Raw genomic sequence first — 22,425 nt, 5'->3', positions numbered from 1 at the left:
GAAGGGACAAAAACTTATTACACTGCTTGTACAGTTTAAGATTTTTGGGGGATCTTCTCGGTTCCCCCATAGCAGGGAATCAATAACTTTTGCATCAGGTAATCTGGTGTGAACTTTTTAATTTGTAGAATTTTACAGCTGTACATCAATAAGGTAGATATCTTTTTTTCTTTTTTCCAAGAAAGTCCAGCAAGCATTGCATTCCATCCTCATGACTACAGCGTCCCTGTATCGCTTCAGTGAAAAACAAACAGAAATCCCACACACAAAAACCAGCCATATCTTGGGAAGACCTAAGAATAAGGAGTGTATTTGCACTACTTGTGAAGAAAATAAAAAAAAACCTTAGACTTAAAATAGAAAAGTTTTGTAAAAGTATCTGATGGATATTTCAAGAGCCATTAATATTTAAGAAGGAAACTGTCAGTGTATATTTGTAACTGCGTTTTGCGGGAGTCTGATATTTTGTCACTCCCCGTTGCATTTGGGCTAGAAACCATGTTAATATTCACTTAAAAAAAAAAAAAAAAAAGCCGTCCATTAAGCAGCTGTTTCAACTTAACACTGCACATATGGCAGAAACTTTTACAGTGGAAGTGGTGCAGTTTCTTTTTTTTAGTTTACTCCTGTTTTTATTCACATTAAATTACAGAACTAATTGCACAAAAAAATTTGAAAGTCACAGTGAAAGTTGGGGTAATACTTGAAGCAGAACAGACTTCTGGTAATATCACTTCTGTAGTGTTTTATATCAAGACCAAACAGTGCTTTTGACATAGAGCAGCCAGTTGGACACACTGGTTCCCTTTTTGTATTTCTTTTTCTGGTTTGATACCAATGCTAATTAAGTACCTCTGCCATGCAGCTGTTCTCTAGCATGCGTACACTGGTGACAAGGTAGAAAAAGCTATAATTTAAAACAGAATATAGCAGCTTTACTGGAAGGAATAATCTTACAGAAAATAATTCAGTTTGGACAAACTGTAGCAATATGGAGGCACTTCTGGATAGAAATAGGGATGGTGAAGGGGAACGCTGGTGTAGATTTTATTTTCATGCCTCCTGCAGAGCTCATTCAGGAAGTGTCCCAAGCATAATAAACAAAACAATCCTAACACAACCCACCTACCCTCACAAATTGTTCTCATCTGATCTGTTTCATCATAATCTGGTGGCTAATGTTGACAAACATCAACTGGGACCAATCTTTCATCACAGCAAGAAGAGTGAAACAGAACATGCAGAAAGCCTACAAAGTTACCTCTGTGGATACCATGTTGTTTTTAAGTATGCCTTATTTTATGAGCAGGATTTATACTTCAATGTTAACAAGTGCACACGTGATACCTTGTGATATAACGGAGCACAAATGATGCAGCACATCGTGTCTACTGGTGTCAGTGAGTTCAGCAACAATTTCCAATAATGCACATCTTCATGAATGCTAATTAGAACGATGCATTTCTGGTTAGATTTTTATTTTTTAAAATAGCTATCGCAAGGATGGGTCTGTTGACCGTGCCCGTATGCTATTAAAAATACACTTTGCTGTGGACTTCTCTTCCTAATCTCTGGGCATTTCCTCCTGCGAGTAGGATTGAAATTGGATCTGGAATAATACTTGAAACTCTTTTAACAAAAAAAGTGTGTTTCTGTCTTTTAGTATTATTAACAATGTTCTGTTGCTTCTGTATTTGTATTTTATGTTTAGATACTTTTTTAATGGTTATTGTATCTTCTCAGGACAACCATTCCCAGCTGGTTTTGATCTCATTTTCATCTCTGGCTGTGCATGTAGCAAACTGAGTGCAGTTGCGGAGACGGAGCCTTTGCACATTATATGCAGAAATGTGTTTTGCATTCTCATTCACCACTTCCCACACCCCAGATGGGCTTTCAGCATAGACTTGTCACTGTGCTAGTGTTCAGAGAATCCTAGACTGGCCTAGGCTGGAAGGGACCTTAGAGATCATCTAGTCCAACCCCCCTGTCATGGGCAGGGGCACCAGCTCTCGACTAGACCAGGCAACAAGCCTCTTGTGCTGAATTTTTTTTGTTGGTCAAGAGTAACGTGTCTACAGTCCTATGTACAACCTCACTTGCACTTATTCAAGTTATGTTTGTGTAGGGATGTATTATGTGACTTTAAGAAAAAAAAAAGGGGGGGGGGAACAAACGACAAAACTCATGTACTTAACATCTAAACTACCTGTGCAGTAGAGGTTCGTCAGATTCCTTTTATAAACCCCTCTGCCTTTTCCCTGCTACAGATAATTAATCTGCTTTTCTATGCATATAGGGTTGTGGTAGTGCAATGGAATGAAGGGATTTTTATTTTTTTTTGTCATTTATATTGTACCAGGAAGAGATGAGAAATTGACTTGCAGATGGGGAAGGTGAATAAATCCTGATCTTTATATGCTCTTAAGTAAGTAAGAGTATCTGTCATGGGTATTACATACTCTATACCTTAGACCTTTTTAAATGTATGGCTGCCAGGTGATAGTTAATGTGATAAATGTATGAACTATGCTTGGTGTAATTGTTTAAATACTGTAAAGGTGCGGCATATTTTAACCTGTCTAAAGCACACCCCCACCTCCTTTATAAGAGATATTTGGAAGCTGAGCATGAAATGTGGTAGAATAGTTGTGAAAACTGAGGTGATTATAATAGGGTTGACATAGTGGTGAACAAGGTATTTAGTCTGTCTTTGAGAAAGTTCTTTTATAAAGAAGGTGGAGAGCAGTTCTTCCAGGTTTTTTTGTGATTTATTTTTTTCCTGAACGAAAAAGTTATTAATTAAAAAAAAAAAAAAAGAAAAAAGATCTTCACTAAGTTGTTTGTTTCTTCTGTGGCATATTCTCTGACCACAGAAATGTATGTATGGAACACTTGCTAATACTCAGTCAAGCTACTAGTTATTTGAAATTTGAGATATTACAACTAAGTGTCATCCTTGAACTTGCAGTAATTGAAAATTACATGAGTGTTTGTGTCATTCCAAGAAATTATTTCAAGCTTCCTTGAATGTTGCAAAGGACCTCAAAGGATCATCAGAATCTCTGCAGAACTTTGTAATAAGTGAGATAAGCAAAACCCCCATATTAAATAGAATTAATTTTTGGCAACTAGACGACTTCAAGATGCTAGTAAACTAAAAATGTTACTGCTTCTAAAAAGTGTTTCCTACAACACCATAAACACTGAAGTGACAAGCATTACACCACTACTGATTTACCAGCAGGCTGGAGAAAATGACCGTTACATTCTGTTCATCTCTGCAATCATCTAATGCGTATAAATGATAACATTTCAAAGGGCTACTGTTAACTTTTTCTGAACAGAACTTTTCTCTCACTGGTTAAATAGGAGGACGTGTCTGCGCCCTCTTCCACTCTGAGGTGGAAGACAGCGATGGCCGAGTTAAGCTTCAAAACCTAGTTTAGCCTCCTAGGATTTTTGCGCTGCTGCTGATTCCATACGTGAAGCTGGATATCCTTCAAGACTGTAGTTCATTTAAATTGCTGTTCTTAACCCAGGTGTCATTTGTTCTTCAGACTAAATTTCAGACAAATTCAAGTAATGTAAAAACGAAAATGCTGTGGTGGTCTGTACGCCATGAACATGGCCTGGTAGACCTTAAAACCTGTAGTGGTTTCGGCTTGCCCTGCCCTCACATGGGTGGACTTGAGTGTTTTATGCTCCATTATGTCAACAAATGACTTGTCACTAGTTTGAGGAAGCTGCTTATTTTGGATTTCTGCCTTATCGAGTGACCTGCTCTGGCACAGCACTTCCTGCCTAAAGAGTCAAGAAAGGCGGTCGCACACTTGTGAGACAGAGAACACAAGCTGTGGCCTTTTGCAGCTGGAATAGTGGACAATGTACTGTTCTCAACAGCCAGCGTCAAACTGAGAGCCCTCGGTGTGTTTGAATCAGCAGCTGTGTGGAGCACTTGGTGTAGTTCTGGTAGTTTTCCTTGAATTTAATAGAGGAATCTTGGTATTTGACGGCCAGAGATCAATCACTAGCTCATTCATTCCGCAAACAAAATACATCCATTTTGTATCAATTTCTAGTCTTCAGTAGAACTGTGTCGTGCAGATGGCTTAGCCTACAGCAAGAGCCTAGGAAAGTAAGTTAATTCGAGTAAAAGGAGATAGAATTGAGCATTCTCTTCTCAAATGCCTAAATTATGCTCTGAAAATCTGGTTTCTTATGGCCTCTTGGAAATTTCTGCTGGAATGGGGCCTTATTTTGTACAGTCTGCCCTCTAAAAATAAACCGACAGTCACTGTGTTACTGTAAGTTAGGAAAAGGATCTCTTGATTTTTAAAAAGGATGTGTGGGGATTTTGCATTTTTTCCACCTATTTTATCTAACATTCTTTCTGCATAATGTTTGGGAGCTGAAATACCACTTACACAGTTCCAAGGAATAACTTCTGAAGAAAACTTAATTATACTATTTCCCACAGCAATGCTTAATATGCAAAGATTGCTTCTAAATCTGCTTTTCAGGTCATCCTTCTTTTCTTCACACTTCACCATTTTGACTTTCAATGAGGTAATTTCACCCTTAAGCTCATTAGTTTCCATAGGAAATGAATTATAAAAAATGCTAAGTGTGCCATATGAGGTTTAACATCAAAGACGTTTCTAGACAGACCACTGAATATACGTTGAAGCTATATTTGGTCTCTGCTGGGTATTCTTTTCAGTGCTGCTGGGTTTCAGTTGCTTGCTTTTGTTAGGTAAGTGTTAGCTTAGGGCTTACCTTTTTTTTTTCCCTTTCAATCCAAATTAATCTTTGTTTAGAATACAATCTAGGAACTGACTGGACTACTTGAGCCAAATGTGTTTTGCTGTGGCTCATGTGCCCTTCTCATGAAAAAAACCCAAACAAAACACCCAGTTATGAGTGGGATGCTTTGTTACCAAATGCTCTTAAAGACAAGTTTGATTTCTGCAAGGAAACTTCGTGTTTCTGCTAAGAAGTTATAAATGGATTTTTCTTGGTGAATGCTGCTCTGAATCCTCAGAGTTAGGATGCATTAGCTGCATGGTAAATCTTTTGGATTGTTTTCCCATTGAGCTGACATTCTCAACCACTTTGCCTGACAGCAAGAAGCCTAGAGCACAGGGCTCTTGTCTGTTTGTGTAGCTCCAAGCTTCTGTTTTGAAGGTTTTGTTTCAACAATGCAAAAATAAGGAATGCCCACGTATTTTTGGCCTATTGAATCTACCTAACACATTAGCTAGAGGGATTGCCTAGTATACTCCAGAATAATTACCTAAAAAAAAAGAAAGAACATTATTCAAATCCAGTTTTACTGAAAAGAATACTTCTGTTTGTTAGCTCCATAACACTTTTGGACATTTTTTCCCATGCAATTGTGATTGAAATTATTTTCCTCCTCTTCGGCAAGTGTTTAGCATGCCTATCCCATTTGCTGCTTAGTTACAGTATGTAAAATAGCGCAGTAAAGCGACCGCTTTAGCACAGAGGGAAAACTGGATCCCGAGCCTATGCACGAGTTGTGGGGTTTGCTGTCATTAAAAAGTGGCAGCGTAGTTCTCAGCAGTAACACAGCTGTTAGGAACAAAATAAACGCCCTAAGTAATACTAGCTAAAAACTAATCCTAGTCAATATTTACAGCTGAGAGTATTAGAGCACTTCATTCCACCCAGAGCTTTCGGAAATTCTTGAATTTGCGCTATGACTGTTTTGAAGGGTATGAGCGGAAGCTGTTTCTGTTCCTGGTGGAAGAAAAAAGAGGAGAATTTCAATACAGTTCCTTTTGGCTGTAAGAGGAAGAAAATATTTTGTAAACTCTTTGAAGGTGCAAAGTAAAACACAAATACCTCTTTAGCAGTTCGTTTTAGTGATGTGCCTCAAAAAAATAAGAGCTTCAAAAGGCAAGTCAGGAACTCGAGCTCGAGTCTCCCCGGTGTCGGGGCTGACCAAGAGCGCGGAGATGGTCCTTGTGCACCTGCAGGCGTCGGTATCTTCTAGTGGCAGAAGATACGACTTTGAGTAGTTGAGTGTGTCAGCCACATCTGATCTGGCCGTAAGCAGCATTGTTCAAATATTGTATATTCGTCAAGAGGAGGGCCTCTTGTCATACCCAGAGGTACTCAGCCCATGCTGAACGTATGACACCTCACACAGGCTCTCATGTTTTGCTGATTCTATTCTGCTACAGCTGGCAATGAAGGAAGAGGTACACGAGGTTAAGAAGTATGTGAAATCCAAATGTAGGTAGTAAAGGAAGTCAGTGTAAACAACCACCTGTTTTCTCACTGGGTGACTGAGGAGAAATCACCCAGGATCTAATCCAGCAGCTTTTGTGCTCTTGCCATTGCAGTAAGCGCTAGGGAGGGTGCTGTGCTGGCCTTACAGCACGCGATGTACAGGTGCTCTGAGGCAGCCCCTGTACAACTCAGTCTTTCAGCAAAATAAACAAGGTAAGTGTGATTACATTGTAGAAATGAAGAGTTAAACACACTTTTATTGAAAAAGCCACTTTCCCCAGCCCTTCAAATGTGTAGCTGTTGTCAATAACTGAACACGAGTACTTTTCAAAAGCAGATTTTAGTACTTCAGTTTTTAGAAATGTAGTAAGTAACAGGACATTGGCTCTGAATTACAATGGATATGAATTTAATGCCGTAGAAATTCTTATTAGAGTACTGAAGACTTCTAAATATTTCCTTAAATCATAAATATATTAACTCTTCCCTTTGAATCATGGAGCATTAATAAAAAAAAATACCACAAAAAAAACCCTACAACTAACAACAACCCCAACAACAACAAAAAAAAATCCAGCTTTTAGCCAGACTTTTGTGCTTCGTACCTACTCAACACAGTCTGGTAATAACAAATGCAGAGACTTGTTTGCCGTTCACGTTTGAATCAACTGCAAAAGGGCATATATGATTTTGCTTCCACTGCTACCAGGTGCAAGACTTCTGTATGTCTGCATAGACGCATTAACATGCACACAAAATACAAGGCAAAACCTATGATCTTGTGTGGCATATCTCAAACATTGAGAGGTGACAGATGGAAGCTGTAATAGCAGGTGAAATCATAAATAATTCAGTTAAATATTTCAGGAGTCAGACTTAAATGCCTTCACGCAGAAGGATTAAGATAACTCGATGCACATGGTAGCTATGTAGGAGAAGATTTGTATAGATTTCTGACACCTGTTTTATGACATACTACTGCTGTAAAACAACGAGCTGTGTCAGCTGCAACATACAGCTTCATAGGGAACTTAACTTTAAGTTAAGAAAGCAAAAAAATTCTAAGTTGTGAGCTGAGCATGCAGGAGTCTCTTGCAAAGATAGGAAAATATCACCAGGAAGCAATTAAAATACTGATGGGGTTATTAAAGGCAATAGGACTAGCAGGCTTCCCTTTGGTTCAGTGTTCCATTGAATGCCCTGGATTTGTAATCACGGAGGCACAGCCACTTAGTAGTTCATTTCTAAAGAAAGTGAGCGCTCAGAGTTTGCCCCACTTCATTTTATCTTCTAAGTCTTGCCTGCTAAAGGAAGGGAAATAGTTCTGTAGTCAATGTGCGTTGCCAGCAATAAATAGCTGGTGGATATAGGATCAGAGCAGCTGCAAATATCCAAGTGTTGGATGCTGACGGCTATTCCTAGTACTTCAGTGGTCTTGTACACATGTTCCTGTTGCCACGAGGAGTCACTTAAAAATGTAGCAGAGTGAGGATACTGTTCTAAGCCTCTGTAGATCTAAGATAAACCTACATCAAACTTTTATAGAACTAGCATCCAGTATTGGGTTGCTCAGCTTGTCTGTACACGTCTCTGAAGAGTTAGAATATGAGATAATCGTGATCTTTAATACTAGAGATGCTAACGCTTCATAATTTTGTGCTGGAGTGCAGAAGTTATGAAATGCTTAAAATCAAGTTTACAAAACTGTATGCAAACATGCATGATTGAATTCGTACCCTTGGCTTGATTGTACAGGCATGGTTATCAACAGAATTTAACTCATAGGTCCCAACTGAAAGACTCAAGTGATACCACAGTGACAGAGGACTGATATAACCATCTCAGATGATTTTCATTTCTCATTCCAGAAAAGGTTCTCTGCAGTCCAAAGTACCTTTTCAGAGGGCACTTTCTTGTATAAACCACATCAAAGTTTCCAAGAGGTGAGGTTAGTGAGCATAAGGGAAGATGCTGCTGTGGTACCCATCCTCGTAATCTCGGTCCCGATGGGCAGGAAGCAAACACTGCCCTTAACAAAGTTGCATCCACCTGTGAGTGGTACTTGGCACAGCTTCCACTCTCATCACATCCCTGTTGCCTCTGTTTTTGTGATCTGTTGTTTCAACCTTTCTGAGGGCATCACTGGACAGAAGCTGGGCATAGGGTAGGAGCAGCTAGGGTATCACAGTTCTGTGAGGTCTCAGTAGTATTAGCATCTACAGCTGACGAGCTCTGCTGGTCCCGGGAAGAACTAGGGGCCTTCACGTGACCTTTGTATAAATCAGGGGATTTTGCCCAAAGGGGAAGATTCGACATGAAGCTGGTAGAACTGTCTGACTCGACAGTCAGAATCGCCGGCTGTTTATCTGGCACAGCTGGAACATACACCACATTTTGCTCCGGCAGATGATCTCCACATTGACTAAGATGTTCTGCTAGGACCAGAGGCTGCTGATCATCTCCTTCTTCAGAAATAACAAACACTGGTTTGGTTTTCTCTGTTTCTACCATAAGATCCTTTGTTTTCGAACCATTGACCAAGTTGATTTTCAGGGGGTTGGAGCTCTCTAGAAGATTTTTGGGGCTTTGGCTGTTAACTGGAGATGCTGCCCCTAGATGTCTTGAGGGATCCAAGGACCTCACATGTTTGCTGTCAGGGGAGCTGGCTAAGAATCCAAAGTAAGGGTTCCCAAACCTGGATTTCTTCAAATTGCAGGAGCTTAGCTTCCGCTGCTTCTGTGCAGACAGTGTGAGGGGGTATGAGGCATTACTGACAGATGAGTCAGAGTAAACAGTCTCTGATGCTCCCTCTATCTCAGTGGCAGAGATTACCTTTCTGGTTGGGACACCTTGAGATCTTGCAGCTGGAGGAAAACCCTGCACAAAATAATAATAAATGAGTAGACATGCCATGGAAAGAAGCTATCCTGAAAAACTCTAATCCCAAGAGAACTAGAAGTTAAAATTCCTGGTTATGTTAGAGATGAGATGCATTCTTTAGCAAAAACACGTGTTATTATCATAAAAAAAAGAAGAAATATTCTCTATTACATTTGTAAAAAGCTGTTGGTTTGATAATTACAGTCAGCGAGACCTAGATATCCCTCCCACACCTACGGATTCCCCACAATGCAATAGTAATATGTCCATTAAAATAAACTTAAGGCATAGCCGGGGAAAAAAGGTACATGTTAGAACATTCAGTGAGATAATCTAGTCTGAAGGCATTTTTTAATGTTTTCCTGGACTGGGGATCATTTCTTATCCAGGTGGTAACTGCAGGGAAATACAGCTGGGGTGCACTGGGGCACAGACCCCGAGCAGCACGTCCTCCTCTCCTTGCAAGACTTACGCTGTTGTCAACCAGCTTTGTGAAGGGACTGTTGGTGGTCCAGCTGCGCCACTTTTTCTGTAGCTGTGGTATTGGAGCCAGAAAGTCGTGGAAAGTGCGGGCACTCCACGTACGTTGTCTGGGACAGTGATTTTCCAGCTGGACATTCCCCTTCTCAGCAGCGTCTGCTCCTGCAGCCGTGGGGTTAGAAGTCAGCCAGTCGGACACAGAGGCTGGGCTTGTGACGCTTCTTTTTAGGTTTTTGTCCTGGAAGGAGTAAATAAAGACTGTTTGCAGCATCTTTCATCCAAAGGTTTTAAACTGTGCTGTTAGTGCACCAGTGGTTCTCTTCTCAGGACAAGACACGGGAATTCAACTTCTCGTTGCTCTTCCAGCTGCCTGAGGTTTGCTGCCTTCCCTGGATGAAAGTTCTACTTTACTTCCTCAGTTTCAGGCTTAACACTGAATTGGGAAATTTAAGTTACATAAGAAATAAAGTCCTACCACTCTCACCGGCTAAATACATCAAATATCTGCAGCTTTATTTTACTGGAGAAATCTGACAGATCAGAGTAATAAACTTCACTGTGTAAAACGTAATTCCTCCACTCTGCTTGGCTCTTGGAAGATCCAGATGTGTCTGTCCAGGAAAACAAAACTTCGAGGGGGATGGGGCACACTGAAAGAAATCCAGAAGCAAGCAACAGGAGAATCAGAAGTCTGAAAAATGAATGATTCAGGAGGGAAGACTGAAGTAAGTGGGGCTCTTCACCCGATGTTAGGGAATAATTAAAAAAATAAAAAGAATTAAAAACAAAGAGAAAGGGAAAAAATCTGGCCTTGGTGTCTGTGGTGAATAAAACAACCAGGACATCCAGATCGGAGCCGAGATTTTGATTTCACAGAAGAAATGATTTTCAGGTGTCAAACATGCTTTAACAGCAGAACAAGGTGCCAAGACAGGTGTAAAACTGGCCTCATGGGAAGGTGAGACCACATTAAACCATTGTCACCATCTCTGTCTACAAGCAGAGTCGATGTGACATGGGAATGAACTTCAGACAACTTCTCAAGATCTATTCCGTACTTATTTTGTTTTGATGTTGCATTTAGAATAACAATTACTGTCCTTAATATTGTTGTGGGTTTAGAGACAGAAAAGTTAAAGAATTCCTGACCGTCCTCTCATTCTTACTAATATTTGACCTGTTATTTATATAAGCCTCCTGTTCCACAACTCTATGTGTATTTTTAATTTGCAGCTGTGTGAATGTGGTTGTCGTGAGAAGAACACAAAATCCACATTCCCAAAGTTTACATAGTCCTTAAAGTGGGTCTGAAATAAATCCCAGCCTGTCCTGGATTTAAAAGTCCTGAGAAACCAGAAACTTGTATTTGTCATTTCTGAGAGAACGAATCTCTCAAGTTTCTGCAAACCAAAGAAACTATTTAGTTAAAATGTCATATTGGAAATGGATGCGCACAGAGGCAAGAAATTAGCTACTACAGCAGAAAAAAAAAAGTCCCAGTAGGAAGCTGGGATAGGCTTCAAATTGCGATAAGTTTGTTTCAATATTAAGCTCTTAGTCTCAGAGTTGATTAAAGTGACAATATTTATACATTTATAAGCCAGCTGTCTTCTCCTCTGAAGCCTCTTCTGGCTGACTTAGGATTTATTATTTTAATGTTATTTTAAGTAACTCCAAACTGGTGTAAAAGCTAGCCACTGGTTTTGAGACCGATAAGCTGGAAGTAACTATGAAATGAATAATATTTTTGTAGATTTTCGAAAGTGTTGTAGCAAAAAAATGTTTCTTAAACCTGTACGATAATACTTTTTACTCAGACCTTTGTATCTGAAACTTGCCTGGTGCTGGCCCGCAAAAGCTATGCACCATACCCGCCGCAGGGCTCAAAGGCTAAACCCAGGAGCCAGCCGGCCAGCTGTGTTTTACACCCTAAAAATACACATTTAGAAATGAAACTGTAAACATGCTCATTTCTAACATCCAGTAACGCTCAGTATCTCAGGTGGCCTGAAGAGATGCCAGTTGCCTGCTGTGCCCAATTTTCACCCCCTTTGCAGAGGACAGTCTTCAGCTGTGGGGAAAGACCCAGCGCTCTTAAAGAGGCCCTTTTGCCCTTCCTGGGTGGTTTGGTTTTTTTTTGCTTCTTAAGGATGGCTGAGAGTGTGGATACCACTGAGTAGGAGATGCCTCCTGAGTTAGAAGATGGTCAATCACTGATATTTTTTTTGCTTACCTTCATTTAGAATTGTTTTAATGCTAAGTATTTTGTGTATATATATATATATATCTCCTCTGATAGACTGCTTTCAGAATAGATGTTAGAAGAGAAATGTTTGTCTGTCCGTGTATTTGTTCATTCTGACTACAGGGGGGAAAAGAGAATGGGAAATGGATTTTCCCTCCTGTCTAGGAGCTGTACTGGTGTGGGGCTGCCACCAGACGAAGCTCTCTCCACTGAACAAGGAGTGCAGGTGTTCAAGGGACCCGCTTTGGGCACCGGTACAGCTCCCAGTGCCCTGCTTCACAGAGGGCAACATGTTTGGGCAGGGGGAGGAGGTACCAGAGCTGTTTTTCCTTCTTTCTTTCTTTCTGATAATCAGTGTGGCTGATGGGAGAAAAAGCTTAGCCTGTGTCTCACACTAGCGTAGGAAAATCCTGACCAGTCTGGCCTTCTGGCTAATTTCCTAATCAAGCATAGGGATAGAGAATGCTTTTGTTTTGTAAACTGTGACAGAAGTATTACACAGACTGTTCTGGGGCATGTGAGTTCCTTGTGCTGGTTGTTTCTCCTTTTGTGGGAAAAAGAGAGGGAAAGGAGAGTATTGACCTGGGAAAGGCTTTAGTACAGACTTGTAGTGAATGTGCTCTGTCAAGTTTGAAGAGGTGGCAGCCAGACCTGAAACTTCTGAGATCTCATCTGTTTCTAAACAAATAATTGACCAGGACTGTAGGGGAAAGAGCTAAAATAAGAGAACTTAACTGAATTGATTCAAGTTTCTGTGTGTGTGTGTGTGTGTGTATTTGAAATAACTCTAGTGTTTTCACCTGAAGCATTCGATCTTTCAGAGCATACACTGGTAATTTTCCCGTCACCCTGGTGAGAGTGTTAAATAGCTTTCTGACAAGCTGAGTTGCTGAGTCACTTCCCTGACCACTTGGCAAGGGTGGGCAGGAGCAGGTCTGACTCCTACATCTTTTGGTTGTTACAAGTGATGTTTCTAATAGAACATCATCTTTGCCAATTAACATACATCCTACTGCTGGGAGACCTCTGCGTTATCACCCATCAGATCCAAGGTAGGCTTCCCTACTTGCTCTTTCCAAAGCTGGAAGGAGCAGCTCAAAGGTCAGGAGAACTGTCTGGCTCAGCTGCTGTCTTTATAATAAAGCGGTCAGTAAGCATAAATGGACAGATATGACAAGTGCTGGCCAAGAGGGACATCCCATGGCTAAAGAGCATTCCTACCTACCTGTATTCTGTAGGTGGTAAAGCTCAGCCCACTGGCCCCAGGTCCAGCAGAAATAATAAACACTTCATCGCTCCCAGTCTCAGTGGTCACTGCGGATATGGAGGAGGGCACATCTGGGTCAGTGTCCTGAGGAGACCGTTCTGTGCTGCCTCCGTGGGAGGTGACTGAGAAAAGAAGAAAATCAATAGCTTGCGAGAGTACAAAACCTTTTCTCCCAGCTCCTCCCTGACAAACCCTCCTTCCTCTCTCCCCAGATCCTTAGACAATCTGGAGCAGGCTTTGGCTGTCTCTGGCATAAGCCAAAACAAAATTCAAGCTAACAGTTTGCTCTCCTGAAAATACAAGCTTTTAAAAACACAACAAAGGGGGATGAACACTCCTGGGTCTGTTTTCTAATACAGAGAGACCCAAACTTAAATCCCTTGTAATAAACACACAAGGTTCTGCCGCAGATCCGAAACTTTCAGATTTGCTCAACTCATTCTTTATTTGTATTTACCCATCCCTGTTAATATTGAAAGCAGTGCTTTTTGCTTAAACTCTAGGAGGGCTGTTCCTAAAGGGAGTCTTTCACTCTGCGGACTGCTGCAAGGGTGTGCACACACGTGTCATTAAGACCTGTGCACCCGGTCCAGGCCAGGAGAGGTCTGACCACAACTGTGTCAATGACTTTTCTAAAGAGGGAGATAGGCTAACTGTGGTGTTTGGGAGTACAGAATTAGCTTTTTAGGAAGGTATCCTTGTGAGAGCTGCGTGTAATGGGTATGGCTTAGTGGGAAACTCCCTGTTGGCCTTCACCAACCAGAAGAGGCACAGACACAACTCATCTATTGTGACTTGAAATTTCAGTAAGTGACAGTATTTGCAGCTTGGCTGAGGTCCCTTGTTCTTGAAATACACAGTCAAGTAAATGTCATCTAACGCAGTCTCAACTATAAAGCTCTTCAGAAAAAGTTATCTCCAGTAGTCAAAATTGTCCAAATCCAATGTTTGCACTGAAAAATCCATCCTTTCCAGACAAGGTTAGGCACAGGGCAGGTGAAAATCTTCCACAATTTACAGATCTTTGTAAGTTGTTTGTAGCAGCCTGAACCCAAGACACTTGCTCTGCTAACCCAGTGTCTCTGCAGTGCCATGTGCTACGACAGCTTTTTTTGGCAGCTTCCTGGAGCCGTGCTTGAGTGTGCTCCTTGCCAGGGGAATTACCCTACCAGCGAGGCGGGAGAGCAGCAAGCAATAGGTCCCACAACAAAGGCTTTCTGCTGTGAAGTGGCTCTCCAGCTGTGCATGGGTGAGACAGCGAGGAGGACTGCAAGGAAGAAATGATCTGATTAACTTGGCCGGGGCCTCTGGGGTGCCCTGACCCGGCCCGGCCGCTGCCCCTTGCTTACCCGCCTGCTCCCGGCTGACAGAGTGGTTGTTGTTTTCGTTCTCCCGACTTGGCACCACCAGCTGCAGCTCATTGATATCAACGGCGGAGTTCTGGATCCCGTTCTACAACTCAGAACATGCCCCAGTAAACATCGTCAGATAAACAGTGCAACAGCCAACATGAAAGAGAGAAACAGAAATCGCTGAAGCCATCAGCACTAACCTCCTGGTCACTGCATGCGTTGGATGAGCTCCTTTTGGGGCACGTTCTCTGCCTGAAAAGGAGAGAGCAACAACAACAACAAGCCCACGAGTGAGTTAAAGACCTGCAGAAGGGAAGCTCTCAGCTGTGCTCATCCTGCAAGGGGGCCCCAGCAGGCTATGAGCTCTCCTGCCTACAGTAGCATCCAAAATACCTGCCAAGACTCAGGGCAACAAGGCTTGTAGGCCAGGGGAGAGAACGATATGCTCATGTAGTGGAAAGCCAGCTGAAGAAGAGAAGGACCAGTCATCTTCCCAAGATCACTGCAAAAGCAGGAACAGAGCTCAGACCTCTGCCAAGTCCCACCAGGCTTCCGCCGCTGGCTGCTTCCGCACCTCAGTAACTGAAATCCTGCCTTTGCTCTGGGCAGTGTCACTGCTCTTACCCTGTTAGAGAGAATATTGCATCTGTGCAGGGTTATATTTAGCAAGCAGAGAGCATCAGATGTTGTTCATTTGTATGAACGCTGTTAAAAGGCAGCGCTATGGCAGATGATTACTGGGTTAATGTGCCCCTTGGCTGAAGGGAGACAAAAGTACGTTCTTAAGCATTTTTTCACATTTTTACTAAATCTGAGATTATGGAGCAACTAGTGTTATTTATTTTTGGACGAGTGAGACTGAAAGATGTCACAAAGAAAGGCTGGCAGTAACGAATGTGATAACGACTAAGGCGAGCGTATTTTGTCTTTGCGCACAGCAGTTCTCTGTGAGACAGCGCAGAGACACGCGGGAACATTCGGGCACTGACCAGATAGGATGCGACTCGTGTTTCTGTTTTCCCTACTCTCTGTGCTCTTGGCTGGCATTTTTCCTCTTGTCATTGGAGGGGTGGGTTTGTTTTAAGGCATTTAATCTCCTCCGTGCAAGTTTCTTTTGGGAGTGATGTGCTGAAGCCAAGGTTTCAAGTTTCCAGTCACCACTTTGTTAGTGTTTGTTTTTAAGAGTAGGGGCTCAGCGGCCACATGATGAGGCTGGCTGGGAGCTGGCATCTGCTCCAACTTGGGCATGGTGGGCTTCATTCCTTCGCTGTGTCATTGGATCTCTTAAAAACGCTGATTGACTGACAAGTGCATTGAGGGAGAAAAAAACCATGACAAATCCCCAGTGCTATTCCTAGTGAATAGTGAGAAGACTACAGAAAAAGAGGAGAGCGAGCTGCCACTTGAGAGTTGAACCCGGCAGCAGACCAGCGAGATAGCTGTTACTCCAGGAGGCACAAATCAGCTACAGCTTGGGCTTCCTGGGGGAACCTGGGGCCAAAGCAGGGAAGGCTTTTCCATAACGCACATTCAGGAAGGGGACCAGGGAAAAGGCTTGCGAGTAGGAGTGGTGCTGCTTTATCTAGTAAGATCAAACCCGGTAGGAAATGCTTTAGAGCGGAAAATGTGTACGGAAATTTTCCCCTCACACACACCACAAGTTCCTATTGGGCACCAGAACCATTTTGGCAGGAGTGACCTGGCAAAACATGCTGCAAAATAATGAATTAGCGTGGTGGTCAAGGCATTCAGGTAGATAGTGCCAGAACTACATGCAATTCTCTGCTTCTTCCGCATTTCTTGTTGGTTTTTTTTTAATCTCTTCCCCTCTTGCCAGATCTCTCCTGCCAAAATCCATGACAAAAATTTAATCAAACCTGATATATTCCTATGAAATATTCTTATTTCAAATAACTGGCATGTTACAAGCAAATTTGTTAAAATATTCCCACCCAGGGATTAAAGAGCACAAAGGAAATGTTCTCTAAGAAAACACAATTTAGCACATACTTCTTCCACACTGAACATCAGGCACTGGCAACTCAGGCTTTTTAGTTATCTCGATGGTCTCACTTCGCGAGTTGTAATTTGAACTTTTAGCATGACTAAACAGAGTGAGTTCGCAGAAACACAAATAAAAATATGTTCCTTGGATTCTCGTATACAGCTGTCCCGCTCGTAAGATATGAATATTTTCTGGGACAAAGCTGAAAAAATGAAATATCAATTTGAAAAGTCTTGGCAACTGACAGCTATTATAAACTATGGATAGACAGGGTAAGTTCGACACTAAACTGAAATACCTTACATCTGTTTGGCTCCTTTCCTTGCTGTTCTTTACAAATGTTACGCTCTACAGTATTTAGCAGGCATTGTAACCAACTTGAAATCCATGCTTCAGTCTGGCAGCATGAACCAAGGGGAGAGAAAGGTGCCCCTGGGAAAGGCATTTTCTGTGCAAATATGGTGGAATAAGAGAAGGGTCCTGTTCTTCACAAAGTTTTAAATTAGGATTAAAAAAAAAAAAAGGAACTGGTTGAAATGTCCCCATTTTAACTTCTTCTTCCCTCATCACACTTTGGGTATTGAGTGTCTGATTTTCACTGTTGAAAATCAATATACACAAAGGGTAAGAGTTTCTAGATTTGGACAATTTTGTTGGAAACTTGAGATTGTCTTTTTTCTTCTATTCCAAGCTGCTACCACCGTGCCTGGAGAGATGTGCTAGTTTGCAGGACTGGGGATCTTAGTCCTTCTTTAGCTCACTCTCCAGCCGGACTACATCTCTCGTGGCACACTGCAGCACTTTGCCACCAAGGAGACCAGCGCTTTAGATGGGTGGATGGCTCACAGACATAAAATAGCCATCGTACAAATACACCCCTTGGCATAATTTAAAAGAAGCTGTAATTTTTAAAAAGTTTATTCCAACTTCTTGGGTAAAATTGTTGTGTGTTTCCTGCAGGCAGCTCCAGCTTGGTCTAGTGGTCTAGGGTCTCTAACAAAACCAGCCTGATGTGTAGAGGGACAGAAATGGAGGACACAGCTACAACAGGCAGGGAGGGGTCTCTGGGTTGTGCCTAATAGGAGGGTGTCAGAGGAAAAGTCTGAGTGTAGCCCAGAAGTGACGACGATTCTCTAGGAGGGCATTATTGAGCGGCTGAGGGAACTGGGTTTGTTTAGTCTGGAGAAGAGGAGGCTGAGAGGAGACCTTATTGCCCTCTACAACTACCTAAAAGCAGGCTGTAGTGAGGCTGGTGCTGGTCTCTTCTCTCTAATTCCTAACGACAGGACAAGGGGAAATGGCCTCAAGTTGCGTCAGGGTAAGTTTAGATTGGATATTCGGGGGAAGTTCTTTCCTGAACGAGTGGTGAGGCACTGGAACAGGCTGCCCAGGGAGGTGGTGGAGTCACCAACCCTGGAGGTGTTTAAAAAAAAAAGTAGATCTAGCACTTGAGGCTGTGGTGTAGTAGTTAGGTATGCTGGGATGAAGGTTGGACTAGATGATCTTCAGAGGTCCCTTCCAACCCCGAACATTCTGTGATTCTGTGATTATATGACACAAGAAAGTTGACAGTCAGGCTGCAGCAGCGACAGGCAGGGCAGCCTGCGCGGGCAGAGATGGCAGCACACCATGACTGGATGAAACAGCTGTATGTGCAGGGGGTTGTAATTGGAAACAGGTCACTGGCAGGCTATGCAGATGTAAAATGCAGTTGCAGTCCGCGAGTTGCAACTATTGAGCAGAAGACTGACTGCACTGGACAGGATTAAAATTAAATAGGTGGACATGTCTGTTGTTCCTGGGGCTTGGGAAAGAAAATAAAAAATACCCCATTACTTGAGCCAGGCCTCATGGCCAAAAGTAATTAGAATTATTGGCCAACTAACAACTGAAGCTTTCATTCCTTCCCCAAGCAGCAAACAAAAGCTGCAGTGTGGCGGAGACTTGGAGTTTCCCCAGAGAGCTCTGCCCTGGCTGAATGCAATGAGCCTGAGCAGACACTGCTGAGGACTTGGTGCATTGGAGTGGCAGAAGGTGCCAAGCCTGTCCTGGGCCATTTCTATCCCTGGCAAAGCAGAGTCTGCTACTTTTAGCTGAGGAAGAGTAGAAGATAGAAATGGGGAGGGGGGGGAACCAGCTAAACCTGACACCAGAGAAACATGCAGAGTATGAAAAGAAAGTGGAAGGCACGTTTATGGGGTCAAGAGCTTGAAGGTGACTATTAGCATCCTTTGCAATGGCACGCTTCAGCCAGGAGGAGGATTACCATGCCTCAGAGAGCTGGTCCCATTTCTGAGCATGCTGTGCTGGCAAAGCATCTTCATCTCTCCTCCCAGCCCACCCCTTGTCATCCTGACACTTTCTGCCGCGAGGACAGGCTGTGGCTAATACACATTTGACATCTGAATTACAGGCCATATTTAGTGCAAGAATCATAAAATAGAGCTTGGTGGGATCAAACTAGAAGTTTAGATGTGCTTAATGGCCTCTGCAGTCTTATTCTAAGCTGCATTAAAAGAAGTGTAGGTGAGCTGTGGACAGTGCCAGCAGTTCTAGGGCCAGAGACCAGTATCCTGGTCTCTGGATATTGGTCCAGGGAAGGTTTTAGTTAGTCCAGTAAAGGGCAGGGCGGGGAGGAAAGATTTTTCTAGTGCAATACAGGAGACGTTGCTCAGCACAGGTTATGGCATTGCTTAGACGTGCGTCAGATCTCACTTAAATGCTTTAACCCTGAGAAGAAATAAAGTGTGGTCATCAAGGCTTCTCTGGAATAGCGTGCAGTGAATATAGGCAGCGGGGACAGCAAAAGGCCTTTCAAGAGACTTAAGGGACTAGGGATAGTGTCTATCTATATACAGTCAACAAAGGACTGAGTTGTATCTTCCTTTAAAAAAAATAATTGTAGGGCAACGAAAAGGCATAAATGCCACTGTTAAGTGATTCTAATCCTGGTTCTCCTGCACCATAGGACCCCTGGTAGGATGTATTCACAGTGACCAGAACACACAAATGTTTGGTGGGGGGAGGAGAAATAGACATTTAATCTGAATCTGTTGGTCAGTAAGAGCAGAATATTACTTCATTTTTTAAGCATCTGACAAGCAAAAAGCCAAATTGTGCATGTGAGCGGTATGGCCAGACAGAGTAAACTTCAGCCAGTGAAATCTCGGATTGCTGCTGTACTTCTTGGTTTGAGTAATACGCTGCTTCATGGATAGTTACAGTGAAATTAAATAGGAGTAATGGAGCAAGAACAGCCTACTAAACATGTGTATCAGCCCAGACTGCTGCCATAGCAAAGGGAGCGTGTTTCTGTCTCTTTTGAAGATTGGCAAGGATATAAAAATAAAGTATTTGGTATCTGGAAGACATTTTCCACCAGACGTTTTCCTTTAGAGCTAGCAAAAAGTTGTGGTCTAAATTAGTGTTCTGCAAGCTCTTTAAATAGGAAAAAGGTTAGTTAGATGTAACACATGCAAGTTTAACTCTTAAAACTATGAAAAGCTCAGACCCTGAAAGCAGGAACTTCTATATACAGCAAGAAGGATTATATTTAAGCTTCACCACCTTGCCCATGTTCTCTTACACACAGTATGATGGCCCATATTTTGTATTTATTCAGCAAGACCTAGAAATGCAGCCTCCAAAAGGACAAGAAAAATTAAGTTTCTCTACCAAAGCAACCGCAACGACTAGGAAGGGACTGGGCAATCCTGAGACCTTCTGAGTTGGAGGATGCACAAGAGATGAGGCAGGGGATAGAAGAAGAGAGATGGACCAGTTGCATTCTGCCACTGGGAAGAAAGTGCTCTTCTAGTGCCCAGTCACACAGTGGAGCCCTGCAAGGGACTGTATTTCTTATAGTTTACCTCATGTTTTCATTGAAGTCAAACCACTTGAAAAATACTGTTTGTTTTGACAAAAACCTAGGGAGCTTGGGCTCTGTTTTGAATTTGTTGGAAAGAAAAAAAAATAAATCACTGTTTCTACAAAAATGTTTTTACTAGGGAGTTAGAAAAATGTAAACATATGCCAGGGGGTGGAGAAGCTTTCTTCTAATAGATATAGAGAACAGAAATGTACAAAATAAAAGCTATTGACTGGAGATGATTCCTTTTGTCAGTGGCTGGAGTAGTGACTGGCATCGATTTCCCCTGTATCTGCACATTTTACTACATTTAAAGGTCAGCAAACATTAGCAGAGCAAAGGAAAAAAACTGTTTTCTGGTCCTTTTCTTGAATGGATAATATCACGTGCTTCTAAGGTTCAGATATGCATCACCTTACCTGCAAGCTATGCAGAAGGCAGAGAGTAAAGCAAGTGCAAAGATGATGATCCCTGTTATAATTGCCAGCACCACCATGTTTTCCTTTCTCTCCTGCCTCACAGCATCTACAGCGTTGGGTTCGGTGATGTTCTTGTATTCAAAGAGCATTGCAAAGCCTCGGCCCCGGTCCGTGGTGGTGATCAGTTCCATGATAACCTCAACCATTTCCAGAGAGGAACCAAAGACCATGGTCTTGTTTAAAGGTGAATTTGGTCCACAGAAGCGAGAGGAAAATGTGATGAGATCAGAAACGTATAGCACGTCATGGGGACAGATATCCACTGGTGACTGTGGGCTGGAGGAGATTTCCACAGGCAATACTGTTGAGGGAAGAGTCCAGCTCTCTACCGTAACTTCATTTCTCTCACTAGCAGCGAGGTGGGCAAGCAAGATTTTCCCTTTCAAATCTTCTTCCGTTTCCAGGCCACTGGTATTTTGTCTCTGCATTGTGGCACTACCAGCTACAGGGAAGGGCTGATCTTCTGGTTGAGCCTTGGTGATCACTTTGGGTTCCTTCATCTGCTTTGACTGATTTTCTTCAGCTGCTTGTTTGGCTTCATCTTTTTTTGAGGCAGTTCCTGGAAGTTCATCCAGGTGACTAGCAAGGCCCTTTGACTGATCTCCTGTGCTGCTCAGATTCTGAGCCACCTTTGACATCCAGGCCTGGAGAGAGGGTTTTGTAGTATGGAGAGCATAGTCCAGGTTTTCCTCAAGAGAAGGTATGTCCTTATTTCCTGTTTTAGCAGAGACTGAAAAGCTATCCCAGGGGGTTGGAGTTTCACTAGAGCTCTCAAAAATGTCAAAGTCAAAAATTTCCAAGATAAGATGGGTTCTCATGGGAATGAAAAATTGCCAAACGCAGTGTGTCCCTGGGTAGTAGTTGTTTGGAAAACCTGGTGATAAAATCAGGCCTCTTTCCATTGATTCTACCACTGCACCACAGGAATAATACACCTGGAAAACAAAACAAAGAAGTTTACACCTTGCCAGAAATTATATACAGGATGCAGGCTGCTAGACCTATTGAAGATCCTACTCTTTTCTTTCCCTTTCGACACTGGTAGGAAATAGCCTGGAGGAAGGGGAATTTTTTAAGCGTGTACAAGTCTATCTTCTACTTTTCCATTTGGAGCATTAATCAAATATGTCTAATAAGGAAAGCCACTCTTGGAGACTATGGAGGTGTATACTGAATGACCTCCACAGAAATGTAACCCTGAGAACCACATGATTCTCACTTTCCACTGCTGATCGTAGTGGCCAGCATCCACTTCTGCTGTCAGCTAACATACAACTTTTTGACCGCACAAATGTGATGCCTTAAACAGCTGGTTGTGTGATAAAAATCTTAAGAAAAACTGTCACCACAGCATCTTGGACTCTGAGTTATCTGAATTAAAAAAGCAGTGTTTTAAGGTAAAACCAAAAAGAACGCCACTCTTGCACTGATGATTGTCCACGATTCGTCCATCCAACTCATGGGCTGTTTCAAAGACGGTCAGCCTTGTTTATTTCAATAAGCAGTAAAAACTAGGTGGTTTTGATTGGGTAAATTCTCTTCTTCAAATGCAAAGCATCTCAAAATAGTGATAGCAGACACCAGCTCTCAC

General features: G+C 42.4%; 1 protein-coding gene across 1 annotated transcript; it reads right to left on the bottom strand.

Moving 5' to 3' along the window:
* Positions 1-8,397: 8,397 nt before the first annotated feature.
* LOC104279525 lies at positions 8,398-21,769 on the bottom strand (the record flags this gene model as incomplete). Its single annotated transcript, XM_009876838.1, has 6 exons — positions 8,398-9,135; positions 9,611-9,856; positions 13,089-13,252; positions 14,480-14,582; positions 14,683-14,734; positions 20,775-21,769. Coding segments are annotated over 6 exons (2,298 nt in total), but the record flags the coding sequence as incomplete, so codon positions are not given.
* Between the last annotated feature and the right edge of the window lie 656 nt (positions 21,770-22,425).

The sequence above is a fragment of the Apaloderma vittatum genome, unplaced genomic scaffold (assembly GCF_000703405.1).
Source record: "Apaloderma vittatum isolate BGI_N311 unplaced genomic scaffold, ASM70340v1 scaffold18369, whole genome shotgun sequence".
NCBI lineage: Eukaryota > Metazoa > Chordata > Aves > Trogoniformes > Trogonidae > Apaloderma > Apaloderma vittatum.
Note: the sequence above shows the minus strand (reverse complement) of the source record. Positions and strands in the feature narration are given on the sequence as shown.